Source organism: Phacochoerus africanus, chromosome 15 (assembly GCF_016906955.1).
Source record: "Phacochoerus africanus isolate WHEZ1 chromosome 15, ROS_Pafr_v1, whole genome shotgun sequence".
NCBI lineage: Eukaryota > Metazoa > Chordata > Mammalia > Artiodactyla > Suidae > Phacochoerus > Phacochoerus africanus.
The window spans coordinates 73,394,069-73,411,366 of record NC_062558.1 but is presented as its reverse complement, the minus strand read 5'-3'; the positions used below and the strand labels follow the sequence as shown (position 1 = coordinate 73,411,366).

The window sequence follows — 17,298 nt, the reverse complement described above, 5'->3', positions numbered from 1 at the left end:
AAGGCAGCTGCTGCCCACTCAGCACAGAGGGGCCCCTCAGGGAACAGCCAGCGCCAGAGGGCCATGAGGCCACCAGCCACAGAGTTTGACCTGGCCTTGTGTGCACAGCTCAAGCTAAGGACCAGGCAAAGTCTCCACCAGTGGCCATTAAGGGCCACCCTTTGAGGACAGCTGCAGTGGCAGCCACCCCTGGTTCTTCCGCTTAGTACCATGTGTCCACACAAAGCAACAGGAGCAGTAGAACAGAGGGGCTGAGTGTCAGGGAGCTTCCACCCAGGTTCAGGTCATGCATGCCTTTGTCACTTAACCAGCCGTGTGCCTTGGGCAAATTACTTAACCACAACATGTCTCAGTTTCTCCATCAATAAAGTAGAGATAACAAGAATTACCACATACCATCGTGAGGATTAAAGGAGTTAATATCTATAAGATATTTAGCAAGTTCCTGTAACAGAGCATGTTTGCTGATGTGTTTGCTATTGTTACATTAGTTTTATCCTTTAAAAACCCCTTTCCTACATATCAGACAATGCAGGCTCGTGCATGTGTCTGACCAAGCATCCACTTCACTGCTAGGCGTAATAAGCAGTTTCCTTAACGTCCTTAGATTGGGTTCTTCAGGCTGGGGCTCTTGCAGTTTACCTCTATGGCCCTGGCGACTAAGAACCTCACAGCAAATCTAGAACCCAAGACTTGGGGTGAACTGACCCATGCAGGTCCTCCTTCCTCCAGCAGGGGGCGACAGGCACCACCCTTTGCTAGTCCTTGTGCTGTGTCCAGCCCCACCCAGGCCCTGGGGACAATGAGCTGTTTGCAGAGAAGAGTGGCTCCAGGTCTATAGCCTAAGGCCGCGGGTGGGTTGTGGGCATTGCTGCTTCTGGCTGCTGACTAGTTTCCGGAGGAGGAACCTCAGGCCATAGGTGGCTGGGGCTCAGCTTCCCTGTCTGTAAAATGAGTTATCATCTCCGCCTGCTTCCCTGAGGTTTCCCACAAGTGAATTGCTAACAGGCAGGACAGGCACAGGAGGCTCCAGGCCCAGCCCATAAGCACAGCCTAAAAAGCCATTTCCTAAGAATGAGAGAAGCCGTTCCAATCTGGGAGCTGGCAGCCTTAGTTGATCTTCTGGGCCTCAGTGTCCCAGACTGTCCCAAATCTGGGCTCCAGGATGGCTCTCCTTCAATCTTCTCACAACAAGGGGCTTCCAAGCCCACCGTGAGGCCTTCCTCACTGCCCCTGACCCAAACAGTGAAAATGAAGCACCAGGAAAAAAAAAAAAATCATATCTTTATTGTTTGATTAATAAACTGGCTTGGAGGGGCAAGAAAGGAACAGGGGAAGTTGAGGCGGGTGGGGGTGGAGGATCCAGCTTTGATTAGTCAGAAACTCCTGTTAACTGTGTACAAAACGAATGTTACAAAAATCACATAAAAAATAGGGTCAGCAAAGCAGCAGCCCTGAGGAGGGCTCAAGGCACTGGGGAGTCTGAGAAATGGGCCCCATGTGGCCTCAGGGGTAAGGCTGAGGAACAGGGCCCCTGGGGATGCTCCTCTCCCCTCCTTCAGCACGGGGCACTCAGGCTCCCCTCCCTCTCGGATGACAAAACTGCCCTCAAAGGGGCACAAACAGCAAGGCGAAGGCACTATCAGAAGTGAAACGGGCTCAGAGCCCAGCGCCGAGCTCCCCCTTCCCAGGGGGCCCGAGCCTGGAGAAGGGACACCCTGCTCCCCACCCCCCATCAGCACAGGTGGCACAGGGTCCCAAGGTGACCTGGGAGCCCTGAGCGAATACAGCCAAGGCTTCAGTCAGTGCCGAACGTGGAGAGAGGGGCTGCGGTCCTGTCCGGCCCCCACGACGTGGCCTGAGCCGAGCTGTCCTTCTGTCACGGTCCTTCTGGAGCCGCTGCCCCAGGCCACAGCCCTAATTGGGGTAGCACATGCAGCAGCCTGCACCTGCTGCCTCCGCACTGGGCTTGACGCCAGGCCCCAGGAGCCCGTCGGTGACAGAGTGCTCCATGATGATGTCCTCCACGCGGGTGATGTACAGGAATGTCAGCAGCACCCCCAGGAACTGCGGGGTCGGGGTGGCAGGAGTGAGAGCCTGCTGGGGATCTAGGAGACCCCCCATGCAGCCCCAGCCCCCGCCATCCCAGCATCCCCAGCCTGGGTCCCCCTCTGCCCTTCCCAGGAGATCCTACACACCCTCCCTGGGCCCTACCATTAGAGGCCCTTCCATTCTGGGAGTCCAGTCTCCACCCCAGCTGTGTCCCTACCTGGCCATTCACCCTCCACTTCCAGCCACCCAGCGCCCCCAGGGTGAGCCCAGATTGCTGGTACAAGAGCCCCCTTCACTTCAGCCCCTTGTCCCCTCTCTTCGCTCTGTAGTCCCCAAGCCACACGTTCTCTGAACCCTCAGGCTGCCCACCCCACCCCCACGCCCTAGGGGAGGGAGGAGAAGCCCACCTGGGGCAGCAGGATGCCCAGCAGGAGCCCGGCCATGATGGTGTAGTTGTCCATGAACCAGATGAGCACGGCGTTGGTGCAGCCCCGCACGTAGATGATGTTCTGCACGCTGAGGCGCTGCACGGGGAGGAGGCTGGCTGAGCCCTGGCCTGGGAGCCCGGGACCCAACTCCGCCACACTCACTCCGGGTCCCTCAGCCTCTCTGGGCCTCAGGTTCTCACAGGCAACGCGAGAAGGTGGCTCTAGACCACCAGGTCTCAACAGGCGGTACTGTTTCCGAGAGGGCACTGCGGTGCTTCTGGGTGCCACGGCGATTGGGGGTGGGGGCTGAGGGACTGCGGAACTCAGGGCAATCCTACTCCACGAACAGCTGCCCAGCCTACCTGCCTCTTAGATGCCCAGTGGACATCTGGGTGGAGGAAAACCCATCCATAACGATTTGAGCCCAAAGCCTAACTCCAGGGACATATAAAAACCAAAATGTTTTCTGTGTGGTTTTATTATACACTGAATTCTGCGGAAATAGTATTAGGTAAACTAAGGAACAATTACACTTTATTTTCTTTAGAGTATTTTTTTTTTTTTTTGGCTGTGCCCATGGCATGCAGAGTTTTCCAGGCCAGGGATTGTAACCAGTACTACAGCAGCAAATGCAGCCACAGCAGTGACAACAATGGGTCCTTAACTCACTGAGCCCACAAGGGAACTCCTGTTCGGAACTTTACCAAGAATTGTTCACCATTTTTAAAAACCATGAAAATGGCAAAGATATACCCATGGTATGCAAGTTTGCCACACAATATCCTCACCCAGGTATCACCTGCGCCTGGCAGTGCCAATGCCCAGCCACTTTGCTGGGTCTCAAGCTGTATCTATCTAGCCTCTGAGCATATACACGTTGAAATACATTATGCAGCTGTAAGTTGTTTTATCTTATTTCTTCTATTATCTCAGGTCATTATGTTACCTGTTTTGGAACTGGGTGTCTAGGTAGGTTATATTATCTGTGATTTTCGTTTCAGAATAATAAACAGGGCATTACTGAGTGTTTATTATAAAAACGGGCCACTGGGTCTGATGGCTGGAGAACCCCTGGTGGCCTATGATTTTCCATCTTAAATGTGTGTCCCGATCACCTACTGTGCCCCACCAAGAACATGCTTTTTTTTTTTTTAAATTTTATTTAATTTTATTTTATTTTTTGTCTTTTTGCTATTTCTTGGGCCGCTCCCGTGGCATATGGAAGTTCCCAGGCTAGGGGTCTAATCGGAGCTGTAGCCACCGGCCTACGCCAGAGCCACAGCAACGCGGGATCCGAGCCGCGTCTGCAACCTACACCACAGCTCACGGCAACGCCAGATCGTTAACCCACTGAGCAAGGGCAGGGACCGAACCCGCAACCTCATGGTTCCTAGTCGGATTCATTAACCACTGCGCCATGATGGGAACTCCAGAACATGCATTTCTAGCAAGTTCCTAGGGGCTGCTGTTGCTGCTGGTCCCTCGACCTCACTTAGAGAGAACCACTGCTCAGAGGCATCTCAAATCACCATTATCTTTAGGTCCCTTCTCGGCGCCACCTCAGCTTCTCTCCCAGGCCAAGGAGATGTCCAGGAAGCTGACCCAGGAGAGACCCTCTGGAGGCTGTCATCCCCCAGAGGCTCCTGACTCCCAGCCTGAAGGAGCCGGTGTGAGCTGTCTGCACAGTGGCCGCCCCAAGGGCACGGGCAGGCTGGTGCTGAGCATAGCTGGGCACAGGGACATGCAGGAGGCCCTGGTGAGGGCAGGGTGGCATCACACAGCTGGTGCTAGGCAAACCCTGGCAGCCGCCTCTCCCAGCCTGGGGGGATCCTTGGCTCCCTGAGTCCTTCCGTGTCTGGGTAGGGGTAGAGAACCCTGGCAGTCCTTGCTCCTGTTCACAGCCAGGAAGGCTGGGGAATCTCGGTGGCCAGAAGCCTCACCCCGTGCAACCCCTCCGATCACCCTGGGGATCGGGCAGGAAGAGCAACCTTTCTGGAGGAAAGAGATTTCAAAGACATTACCTCCTTGTCAATAGTTTTGTAGCCACACATGGTGTTGACAACTTCTGTCTGAAACAGAAATGAGTGTTAGCTGACATGTACATGGTACCCGCTGTAGAAAACACCTGTCCCCCCACCCCCCTCTCAATTTTATGGATGAAAGAACTGAGGCACAGAGTGTTGCACTGTCCCCATCACACTCAGTGAAGTTAGACAGTGAAAGACAAACATCATATGATATCACCTATATGTGAAATCTAAAATAGGATACAAATGAACTAATTTGTAGAACAGAAACAGACTCACAGACTTTGAAAAACTTATGGTTACCCAAGGGGGAGGGTGAGAGGGAGGGACTAGGGGTTTGGGACTGGCATATGCACACTGAGGTATATGGAATGACTGGCCAACAGGGACCTGCTGTATAGCACAGAGAGCCCTAGCCAGTATTCTGTGATGATCTGTGTGGGAAAAGAATCTGAGAGAGAACAGATATGTGTATATGTATGACTGCGTCACTTTGCTGTATAGCAGAAATTATCACGGCCTTGTAAATTAACTACGCTTCAATAAAACTTTTTAAAAAATAGAGAGAGAGGCGGTGGGGGCAGAGAGTTGCACCGTCCAGCGTGGATGGAGCTGAGGTTCTCACCCAGGCAGCCTGGCTCGAGTCTGCATCTTAAGCTCCTGCCTCCAAGAGATGCCCAGGGAAGAAAGGCGGGAACGTGAGTCCCCTGGTGCTTGGGTGTGATGACCACACAGCCTAGGAACCCGGAGGAAAGGGCACTGCCCCAGGATCCTCCCTTGCAGCGGCCCTGGAGGCCCAGCTTTGCTGATATGGTCATGTCCTTTTCTGAGATCAGGGCCAGGCTGCTCCTGCTCTGCTGAAGGAAAACCCCAGACCACAGCCAGGCCCCTGGCCAGCTGAGGTTTACCTGAGGTCAAGGCCAGCCTTTGACCCCGATTCCCTGCCCTGCAGAGAGTCACCTCACCAGTGGAAGTGCCGCCCCAGCTCCTTCCTGGAAAGAGAGCTGCTCTCGGTAACTCTGGGCAGCTGACTAATCCAGGCAACAGGAAAAGCTGTGGTCGGCCCCAGACCCGGCAAATCACTTCCCAGCAGACCTGTCACCGGGCTGGCAGGGGGACTTCCCATCGCTGCCTGAGTCCTTGTGCTGTCTCCTCAATTTTGTAGAAAATGAGAGGAAGCTGGCAGACGCCTCAGCCGCAGCAACATGGGATCTGAGCCACATCTGCAACCTACGCCACAGCTCACGGCAATGCTGGATCCTTAACCCACTGAGAGGCCAGGGATGGAACCTGCATCTTCATGGATACTAGTTGGGTTCTTAAGCTGCTGAGCCATCATGAGAACTCCTCAATAAGGATTTGTTGAATGAATGAATGAAAAGATTCTTTGGTCTCTTTCATAAAGCAACAGTGATCTGAGAATGTACCGCTGGGGCTGTTTTGAATATAAAGTGAGATATACACACAAAGTGCCCATCCCAGGGACGGGCATATGGCAGAACACAGGGACGCTGCCTGGAGTGACTCTGGACACAATTCCAGTCCCTGGGAGGCAAGGAGGGCTACCAACTCTCCATCCAAAAGGGTGGGTTGAACATTAGACCTCATCTAGATCAGTGTAAACATCACCCCACCCCTCATCCAGCTGAGAGGCCCGAGTGGAAGTGCTTTGGCTGCCACTCAATCTGGACTTTTTAAACTTAAAAAAATGGAATTTGAATAAAAAAAAAAAAAAGGCACAGGGTCTGGTGTGTGTGCAAAATACCCTCCCTCAGTCTAGACTGTCCCCCAGACGCCCTCAGACCCAAAATACCCAACATCCACTTCACATGGGTCGGTGTTTGCGGCTCCTCTGGGCCATGAACATGACCCCCATGGGGAGGGGCAGGCCTGGGGAGCAGGTTCACGAGCGCATGATGGGAGCAGGTGCTTCCGCCTTCATTTGTTCATTCATTCAGTCACTACTGAGCAAATGTTGAGCACCCATTGTGTACCACTCTCCATCCCAGGTGTTGGGAATACAGAAGAATAAAACTAAGTCCTTACCTTCATGGAACAGAAAATGAACATAATAAATAAGTAAACTATATGGTATGTAAGGTGACAAGAGTAAGCTTACTCTTCACAGTGCTTCCAGCCTTGGAGATAGAACCACCCCTGCCCTCAGGAAACAGACATGTAGTGGCAGAGGCCTCCCTTACACCCAGAGCCCACGGCTCTTTTCTAGGCTCCCTGAGGTGGGAGGAACACACCTAGATATCTAGGTAAACATCATTCTGGGTGTTTTTCAATGAAATTAACTTTTTTTTTTTTTTTTTGCAGGCTAGGGGTTGAATTGGAGCTATAGCTGCCGGTCTATGCCACAGCCACAGCCATGCCAGATCCTTAACCTGCTGAGCGAGGCCAGGGGTCAAACCTGCATCCTCGTGGATACTAGTCAGGTTCGTAACACACTGGGCCATGACAGGAACTCCTGAAATTAACATTTACATCAGGAGACTGAGTAAAGCAGATGACCCTCCCATATGGGTGGGCCTCATCCAATCAGTTGAAGGCCCAAATAGAACAAAAAAGGCTGCCCTTCCCTCAAGTAAGGGTGACCTCTTCCTGCCTGACTTCAAACCTGCACTAAAACATCAGCTCTTCCTGGGTCTTGAGCCTACCAGCCTTAAACAGGAACTACACCATCAGCTCTCCTGGTTCTCTGGCCTTTGGACTCAGACTGGACCTAAACCATTGGTTCTTCTGGGGTTCTATCCTGCTGACTCACCCTGAAGACCTTGAGGCTTGCCTGCCTCCATAATTCAGTGAGCCAGCTTTGTATAATAAATCTCTTTACACACACACACACACACACACACACACACACACACACACACACCCTATTGGTTCTGCTTCTCTGATGAATAAGCCAGCAAGTCCCTTCCTGAGTGGGACCCTGTACTAATGTAATGCTGGTCACTGTGAGGGTATGAAGGCCTGGTCCCATGCCCCAGTAGAAAACTGTGAAGGATCATCCCAGATCACCCCGCAGATGCAGCTGAGCACCCCAATGAGACGGAATCATTGCTCAGCCCAGCCCTGCTTCCACCATCTCCCTTACAGGGGCCGGCCCTGAGCGCACCTCCTGCTAAGCCTGCTGCTCACTAACTGGCATCTCAGAGCCCGCTTCCTGCACAGCATGACCTGTGACACCTGGACCACCCCACTAACCCCTAACCAGACTCCCCACAACAGCCAGGGTAGTCCTGGTAAATCCCAAGTCGGCTCTGCCATAGGTCATTAAAGCTCTGTCACTTGACTCCTTGACACTCAAGGGAATCAAAGTCCCGACCCTGGCCTTCGGAGCCCCATGATCTCCCTGACTTCGTCTGCCACCATCCCCCGCCCCCATGCTCGCTCTGCTCCAGTCACACTGGTCTCTGCACTGTTTTGCAAACTCACCAGGGCAATTCCCACCTCAGGGCCTTTGCACTTGCTGTTCTCTCTACCAGGATTGCCTACCACCAGATACACCTGGCTTATTCCTTCACTTCCTCCAGTGTTTACTGAGCACCCACCTTCTCAGTACCTACCTAAATTTGCAACGCTCCAAGCCCCTGTTTGTTTTTCTCCTTAGCCATGTATTACCTCCTAGCATACCATCTCTTTTGCTTATTTATTTTGCTTGTCGGTTTTCCCCACTAGAAGGTCAGCTCCATGCAGGTAGAGAGTTCCCTGTATGTTTTCTGTATACTCAGAACCTAGAACTGCATCTGGCCAGGTCCTCAGTAAATACTTGTGGAATGAATGAGTGAACAAATACAAGCTGGGCTTCCATGTCTCAACCTGGACATTCAGGAGTCACTGCCCTGGGTGATGAAGTTTGGGATCATTCCCCACAGGCTACTCTGAAAACCCTGGGCTCCACCCCAGCACTCCCCCTGCACAGAGAGCTACCCTAAAATGGCAGCTACAATTTCTAAGCAAACCTCCCCTCTGGGCCCAGCCTTTTTAGGACTAATGCACTTGGCACTGGCTCCTGACTCATAAGTGAGGCCCCCACCAACACCAGCAGCTGCTCGGTTTACAGAATCCGACAGTGGGCACAGAACGGTGGAGATGTCAGAAGAGAAATTTTCCATGACTCTTCGGGGCATGAGTAATTGCAAAGCTCTCTGCCTCATTCCAATCCAGAAACCAGGCAGTTTTTGGCTACATTTGTCAAACACTGAGGACCAACTGAGCCTCTCATTTATAAGCAATGAGGGCACAGGACAACCTCCCAAGTGGCCAAGGAGGTGACAGAGCTGAAAGCACCCTGCTGGGATGAGGCGGAGGCCGGCGTTTATATCACCAGACCCCTCCCAAGTCCCTGCTGTTGATGATCTCCAGAAAGTCAAGCCCAATGTCCATCAGCGCTGCCAAAGCGCAGGTCCCTGCTCCGACCCTCTGGGTCTGGCTGCTGAGCCGGACATGCTGCTCAGCCCCCAGCCTGGCCAGCAAGCGAGTTGGGGCCGCAGCTCTGACAGTACCTGCCTGTATGTCATCCCAGCCCCATCCACCTGGGGCAAGGCACTGACCTTTTGGGGTCCCAACTTCCTCATCTGTACAATGGGTAAAACAATAGTAGCTGCCGCACGGCGTTGTTGAAAGGACAAAATGAGTGAATACAACTAAAGAACCTAGGCGTTCCTGTCATGGCTCAGCAGTTAGGGAACCTGACTGGCATCCATGAGAAGGCAGGTTCGATCCCAGTGGGTTAAGGATCCGGCACTGCCATGAGCTGTGTTGCCGTGAGCTGTGGTATAGGTCGCAGATGCGGCTTGGATCCCGAGTTGCTGTGGCTCTGACGTAGGCCAGTGGCTACAGCTCCAATTGGACCCCTAGCCTGGGAACCTCCATATGCCGCGGGTATGGCCCTAAAACTACCAAGGAAAAAACAAAACAAAACAGTCTGGCACACAGATGTTATCGACCACTACTAATAAAGTGAGCGTTCCCCACCCCCACGCCCAGATTCACCCCCTTCAGTAGCCCTTGAGGCAATGACACCACCCGCTGTCTAACTCTACCCCCCAACCCCTGTCTTCAAAGATGAGAGAAATATTTGAGAGCCAGGAGGCCCCGGGAGCAGTGGGTACCGTGTTTCTGAAGCAGCAGGTGTAGGGCACCCCGCAGGCCAGAGGTCCCGGGGCGCTGCAGTCGTGGTACTGGTTTTTGCTCCAGTCTCGGTAGTCTTCCCCGCCACAGCACTTAAACTGAGGGAGGAAGCAAGCCGGGAAGAGAAGGGTGGTCACTGTCACGGTCACCACCAAGGCCCCAGGCAGACGGCAGGGAGGGGCTCTGCCAGGAGATGATGTGATCTGTGATGTGGGTCACCCTGGTAGGGGGAGCTGTGGGGAGCCCACGAAGCATCCACTGTCAGGTCAGAGCTCATCAAAAGCAGCATGGCTGCCCAGGAGGTAGTGAGAGCCCCGTCCCTAGAGAGCCATGCAAGCCAAGGCTGGGTAGCGTTTTGGTGGGGTAGTTGGGTGGTGACGAAACACTGGAGAGAAAGTGCTTCCTTGACATCTTCACGTCCTCCATGCAGGAACCCAACCAGAGAAACTGGCCTTTGAGGTCCCAGAGACTATGATTCTAAGGGAGCCCCACAACCCAGGGGTCCCTGAACCACACCGACCTTTTCTTCACCAGCCCCAGCTCTGCCTGTCCCGTCTTTTGCAAAGGGGCACACACATCACTCCCTGGCCTGGGTGCAGGGCTGAAGCGAAGGCAAGGCTGGCATCAATTCCCCCTCAGCTGAGCCCTTCCCTGTCTCTCCCCCTGTTCAGATGCCAAAGCCTGGAGATGCTGGTGTGTGCCAGGCATTATTCTGTGTGCTGGAGAGACAGGTTAGCAAAAGCACCACAGCCCTGCCCACACGGGACATGTCTGCAGAGGGAGATGGGCAGGGGGTGGTGGGGAAGACCTCATGCAAAGGGCAGTGAGTAGTGCTGGGTACCGGGGAAACGGCAAACAGGAAGGAGGGGGGACAGGTCAGGAAAGGCCGCTCTGAGGAGATGCCATTTAATCTGAAACATGGACAACAGGAAAAAGCCAGACAAGATGTACAAAGGCCCCACACAGAGATGGGCTAGTTATATTTCAGTGGCAGGCATGCGTGCAGTGTGTCTGGAGCAGAGCGAGTCAGGGTGGAGGGGATGAGGCCGGACCATGCAAAGCCTTGTCAGCCAGAATAAGCAGCGAGCTGGATGGTGTTCTGAGTAATGGGAAGTCACTGGGGGGTTTAACCGGGAGAGTGATATGGTCAGAGGTTTTAGCAGAAACACAAAGCAGATCCCCTTTCAGAGCCCCCACAGAGCCTTTTGTGCTATCAGTTTGGGGACCTGGAAGTGCCTCTGTGGGGTGCAGTGTGAAGGCATTTGCTTGCCATCAGACAGACCACAGTTCAAATCCTTATACCCCCACTCCAGGCTGTGTGACTTTGGGCAAGTCAATCAGCCTCTCTAGGCCTCAGATCCTCATCCAGAAAGCAGGACAAGCAATGCCAGCTCTGCACAGCTGAGCTGAGAATTACAAAGAGAAGCCGTGCCTGAGGTGCTCAGCACAGGGCCTGGCACCAAGCAGGTGCATGATGAGCATGAATCATTCCACCATTCCACCCTGGGAGAAATGAAATCCTCAAGCCAGAATGAAGGTTGGTTCCAATAAAAACATTCTGCACCACTCGACAGCCAGAGCTGGCAGGCACATCCCTGGCAGGGAAGGGCCTCCCAGAGGCTGCACCTGTTGTGACTACAGCGAAGGCCTGAGCCAAGGGAGTGGCCACCATGGTGGCCCAGGGTGTGGTGGTATGTTGGTCTCCATTGCGGGCTGGCACAGGGGACCAGGCCAGCTGATGTCCCCAAGGTCATGTCCTAAGAAGCGCTGCCAGGGCTGAGTGGGCCCTCGGCCCTCCACCTCTGCTTGTCCTCTCCTAGGAGGACATGAGGATGATGACCACGGAAGCTGATGCTGACGGAAGTCGCATCACATGCCTGGCACTGCTGTAACCACCTCTGAAATAGGTCAAGGCCATCTCATGACACGGCCAAAAGGAAGGGACCGTTAGTATCCCCCAGAGGCAGATGAGGAACTAGAGGCTCAGGACTAAGTGAGATTGACGTTGAGAGGCCCCTGAAGGCAGAAGCTGGCCCTGCGACTATTACTGTTGTTACACCCAGAGACTTGGGTGGACCTTGGGAAGAGCAACGACATCCCCAAGTGACCACCATCACACTCAAAGAAGCGGCGTGGGCGGAAAGAAGTCTTGCTCTGTTCTCCAGTGCAGGGGGAAATGGCCTCAGGGAAGAGCTCTCTCCCCATCAGGGCTGGCCTGGACTTGGCCAGGGGGTGAGCTCCCCATCACTGATGCTGGAGGAGGGAACTTGGAACTTGGTGGCCTGGAGGTCACTCCCACCTCAAAGAAGAAGGGTCTTTGCCCACGGGTCAGGGGCACCCTGAGACACTGCAAGGTGGCTTACAGCTACCCCCGACTTTGTTTTTGTTTTCTTTAGTTGAGGAGGGGAGGGTCTGTGTAACTGGAGAGGAACAGGAAGGGCAAGAATATGCTGGGCCAGGCATGCGGGCAGAGAATTGGTTGAGAAGGTCAGGCTTTCGTGGCCATCCACGGTCTACCCCTGCCTCCCAGCTTGGCCAGCCACCTGCTTTGGGAATGAATAGGTCACATGACCCCTCGTCCCCACCTTCTTGAGCAGGGTCCTGAGTGGGGGGCAAAGGGCATGGAAAGCAGACCTCTGACCCAAAGCACCTGGCTCACCTCCTTCTGAACAAAGTCCATGATGTTTTTGAAGTCCAGGTCGTCATAGTAGTTCTCAATGCCTCTTCGAATGTTGTCATTCAGAAAGTCGATGGTCTGTTTAGACAGAGAAATTACAAAAGAAGAGGCCCACGCATCCCCAGAGTCCAGCCCGCGGTTTCCCAAAAGTCCAGGTTGACCTGCGATGCCCACGTGCCTGGGCAGCCCTCCCCCCATTCCCACCCTGACCTCCCTGCCATGCCCCCAAGTGCCCATCTGATTCAGGCACTCACCCTGTTTCCTTCACAAATCAGACAACCCAGGCCCCAAGAGGGTGGGGGGCACTTCTCTGAAGCAGCCAGGCCAGGGCTGGGACTCTGGCGGTCCAGGTTCCAGGCCTGGTGCTCCTTGTACTGCCAAAGACCCAGGCCTGCACTGGGGCCTTCCCTTTGCCCTCCAGACCTGCTCTCCACTCTTCTCTCCTATCCAAACTCTTGCTTTACAGGTCAGGAGCCCAGAGAGGGAGCCTGACTCTCCCCAGGTCACAGAGCAGGTCTCTGCTCCAGTTAGGGGCCCAACCAGGACTGGAAACCAGGTCTCCTGACTCCCCGCCCCCAGGTCTGTCTCCATCACTGCAGTGCTCTGGCCCAGACGACAGGGCTCACCTCCCTCTCAGGCTGGGACAACCCCCACTGGGCAGGGTGCTCGCTGGCAGGTCGCCCTCTCCCAGTCACGCTGGGCCTTCTGGATCAACAGCCCGGCTGTTGTGCTGAGATCCAGGAACACAAAAGGCTCCACAGCGGGAAGGGATGGGGCGGGGGTGTGGGCAGCCCAGCTCCACGCTCCCAGCGACAATCGGGGCTTTCAGAGCAGGGAGGCCCACGTATCATCAGAGATTATGCTGGCACAAAGGGCGCATTCTGGACTCTGGAGCCAGACGATCTCTGAGGGAGGTGCCCTCGGGGTACATGGGGACAACAGGGCCCTGGGTTCCAGGCCCCGACCTGCCACTTCAGGCCCCATCACAGCTATTCCTCCTCTCTGGGCCTCGGTTTCCCACTTGCGAACCAACCCTGCAGGCCAATATTTAAGATGCCTTCGAGCTCCATCGAAGACTTGGCTGAAAGGGACTGTCAAGCCTCAAGGTCAAGAACAGTCCCTGGAGCCATGCAGCCTCAGGCACTTCATTTACCTGCCAAGTCCCCGCTTCTTCCCGGCAGAAAGGGGAAGACAATCCTCTGACTTGAAGGGATGTGAGATATAAACAAACTAGACAGCAACATGCTTACCAGGATGCCAGACACCTAGTGGGTCCTGGTATTATCCTTATAGATCTTTCTCTTTTTCCAAGACACACACACCCTAGGGGACCACTTGATACTCACCATGCCATCAGTGGAAAGTGACTAACCCCCAAAGAAATCAAGGCCCCAAGTCTCATCCAAAAGCTGGCCCTTGGCCTGGGACCCCTCACAAACACCCTGCAGCCCAAAGAAGTGATGTGACTTGTCCAGAGTCACCCTGCTGATCACAGGCAGAGAGATGCTGGAATCAGGGTCAAACTCCCGGCCTGATACAGTTTAAGAAGCCAAGATAATAACCCAAGGTTCAGCTTGGGGCCATCTCCGCAAACCATCCCAGTATCAGGAAGAGAGAAATGAAGGATGTGAGGGCCACTTCCTTCCCGACATTCACGCCCTGCTCAAAGCAAGGTGACGAAGGAGACTGGTCCAGGGAAACCTGTCTCTGTGGCCAGAATGAAAACACTTTGCTAATGATAATCAGCTGCTCTGGAGCAGACCTGGGAGCTGAAGACTACTCATGGCCATGGGAGGCACCGGGCCAGCCGCTGCCCACCTGAGAGGCTCTGTACTCAGCAGCCCTCTGCCCTGCATGGGGCTGGCACTGGATCCCAGAGCAGGGGCTCAGGGGAAGAGCTGCTTGCTGGCCATGTAACATGGGCAGAGCAGGGACCGCCCTAGCCTCGGGCTCACCCTTTCCAGAGGCCCCCATGACCTGCAGCCATCCCAACCTTGGGTGCCTTCTCCTCTGGGCCATGAAGGGACAGGCCAGCGAGGGCATGGTTTGGGGTGTTTAAGAAACAGGACAGGTGGCATCAGTCTGTCACCCAGGGTAGGACAAGGGAATGAGCTCGCAGCATTAAATAGCATGTTGTAAGGGGCCCTGGGCTGAGCTGAGGTGCGGGGGGTGATGCCCAAGGCCAGGGACAGGTCTAGGGCCACATGTGGGGGTGGGGATTTCCTTCCACTCCCGCTCTCAGGGCATCGCACACCATCCTGGTCCACTACCCGCAGCCCACTGGCCACCTCCCAGCTCCTCCGCTGGGCCACGTGCTGTTTGGAGACAGGATGGGATGAGGGCAGGGGGCCCAGGGCAGGGAGGCAGAGAAATGGCAGAGGGGATGCTCGTGGCCCAAAGGAGACGCTCCCTCCCTTTCTCATGAGCGGCCCTGACATTTCCAAAACATCTCAGCCTTGGAGCATTTTTCAAAGGCCCTGACCCCAAAAGAGGCCTCTTTGTGAAAATTGGGCCTTCCATCTGGTTAGCTGAGCCCGGCCCCTGCAGGGAAGGGAGGCCTCTCAGGATGCACAGGAAGAACAGATGGTCCCCGGCTCCATAGGCGGCAGCTGCCCCCAATTCCCATCAGGGACCTCTGTGGGTTGTGCTGGCTCTTGCATGTGCGCGCTGCTTTTGGCACCGTATATGTGTGTGTGCGTGCATGCGTGTGTATGCGTGTGTGGGGGGGGGTGTGCATGCACATGCACTAGAGAGACATGTGGACCTTTTAGGTGGTTCCTGTGGGGGGTAGGGGTTTGTACATTAACTAACTGTAAAGTGCGACACTCCATTCCACAACATTGGGAGGGACTTGGGGAGCCACTCGGAGGACATGCCCTCTCGGGAGCGCAGCAAGAAAAAGAGAATTCTGGCTTCCTCTGCTGCATCCAGAGGCCACCCCCACCCTGCTTGAAACCAGGTCACACCGCAGGGGCAGCTCCAAAGAGGCCTAGAAAACCACCTTTCACAAATGGCTGGCATGACCTCAGAGGCACGTGGCTCGGGCTAAATTAAGCCAAGACTAAGCAAACATCAAAGGCCACGGGATTTTCAGAGCACACTGTTCAAGCCATCAGACCCAGGCTACAAAGAACTGCCCTTTCTAGTTCTTTCTTTATATCTAGTTTTAAAGATCTGGAAGCCTCTGCCTCACTCGTCTCAGCAGAGCCACTTGGAGTGTTTTTAAATGAATGAGGAATTGGGGGGCGGGGGCGGGGGGCATGTGGCAGGAGCTCCCCCAGGAGGGGAGGCTGAGGAGTAGGAAGGGAGGAGGGGAAGGGCCGGCAGATGGAGCCTCCCACCAGGCCTCTGTGGATGGAGCTGAGTTCCCTGCAGGCCACCAGCCGGCTTCCCGCGCTTCTAAATCAGCTTCTGAAGCCCATGCTGGGGAGGCCTGAACTAACAGCTCAGCCAGAACCAACACCAGCCCGGTTCTCCTAACGCAGAGGTGGGCGCTCAGCCTAGGACTTCCTTCCTCCCTCAGTGCCTGGGCCGAGCCAGCATCTCTGGGCTCCCCCTGGTTCCCCAGAAGGTGGGGACTCATCATTTGCTCCAGCCTAGAGATGGGCCCCCTCAGACCACCCAGGGCTGAGAGGAACCCAGGGAAGGAGAAAGAAAGAGATGTGGGGGAGTTCCCATGGTGGCTCAGGGGTAATAAACCCGACAGTATCCATGAGGATGAGGTTCGATCCCCAGCCTCGCTCAGTGGGTTAAGGATCCGGCATTGCCGCAAGCTGCAGTGCAAGCATTGCTGTGGCTGTGTCAAGGGCCAGCAGCTGCAGCTCTGATTCGACCCCTAGCCTGGGAACTTCCATATGCCTCAGGTGTGGCCCTAAAAAGACAAAAAGAAAAAGAAAAGAAAAGAAAAGAAAAGAAAAGAAAAGAAAAGAAAAGAAAAGAAAAAGAAAAGACGTGTGAATACTTCAAGGCTCTCTGGAATATCTGCCAGACCCTCCTCAGACCCGTGGGGGGCAGGGGGTGGTCACAGGATTAATCGGCATGGTAGGGAAGGGTTATGCTTCGGTTTCCCAGGCATTTGGGGCTCCAGCTCTGACTCCCAAATGCACGTTCGCAGTGGGATGCACAGCTACCAGAGTCTATCCACATCGGCACAGAAGTTTCTCTTCTTTGCTCTGGGTGGTGTGCTCAGGTGCTCAGCCAAGCACCTTTCCTTTCTCCTTTCCCCCTGCCTCAACCTCAAAGGCGCACCTATGAGAAAATAAATAAGCAGGTGTTCCCTGGCCTGGCCTTGGGTGTGACCACGGCACCCTCTGACCAAGGCTAGGAAAGAGGTCACTCCCCACCTGATGGTAAAGGGAAGGAGGTGGGGTGGGTACAGATGTACCAGCCAGAGCCCAGTGCCCTCTGGGGCAGAGGGTGGGAGGAGGGTCCGTGCTTAGCTCCGCCTGGTTGGGAACACGTGTGCAAGAGCTGCCCACTTCCAACACCCCTGACACCCTCCAAAGAGGCTTGGAACAAGCTGGGGTGACGGCAGGTCAAGAACAGTGAGACCCAGACAGCTGTGGAGGTCACTCAGCTGGGTTCATGACACTGCACTTCTCCTGCTTCTGACACCCAGGCCCTTGGGGCTGCCAGCTCTGTGTCCAGCCCCCCAGTGCACAAGTGGAGAAGCTGCTTCCATCAGGCCGCTGGGTCCTGTCTGGCAGCAGAAAGCCAGCCCAGAGTCAGCGGCTGATAGGACTTTCTTCCTAACACCAGGAGTCTGTTTATCTTCCGCTGCTGCCTGGCAGTGGCGCTGGTCTGGGAACCTTCCTGAGACCCCTGTGTGATGCTCATTAGCCGAATGAGCTGTCCTCATAAATCACCACAAGAGGATTCTCAGAGTTAAGAGGTAGCCTCCAGGGGCTGAAGACCGAACTTGTTATGTTGGGGCTCGGAGAAACCTGTCTTCTCTACTTGGTGAAGAGAAACT

General features: G+C 54.7%; 1 protein-coding gene across 1 annotated transcript in view; it reads right to left on the bottom strand.

The window, feature by feature from the left end:
- Nucleotides 1–1,265: 1,265 nt before the first annotated feature.
- Nucleotides 1,266–17,298, bottom strand: part of TSPAN15 (tetraspanin 15) — a 54,105-nt gene continuing 38,072 nt past the window's right edge. The window contains exons 4-8 of the mRNA XM_047760155.1: nt 12,309–12,404; nt 9,631–9,747; nt 4,502–4,549; nt 2,460–2,576; nt 1,266–2,067 (exon numbers count right to left, since the gene is read on the bottom strand). Of these exons, the coding sequence (XP_047616111.1) occupies nt 1,918–2,067; nt 2,460–2,576; nt 4,502–4,549; nt 9,631–9,747; nt 12,309–12,404 (528 nt within the window). The 3' untranslated portion in view covers nt 1,266–1,917. The remainder of the gene's footprint in view (nt 2,068–2,459; nt 2,577–4,501; nt 4,550–9,630; nt 9,748–12,308; nt 12,405–17,298) is intronic.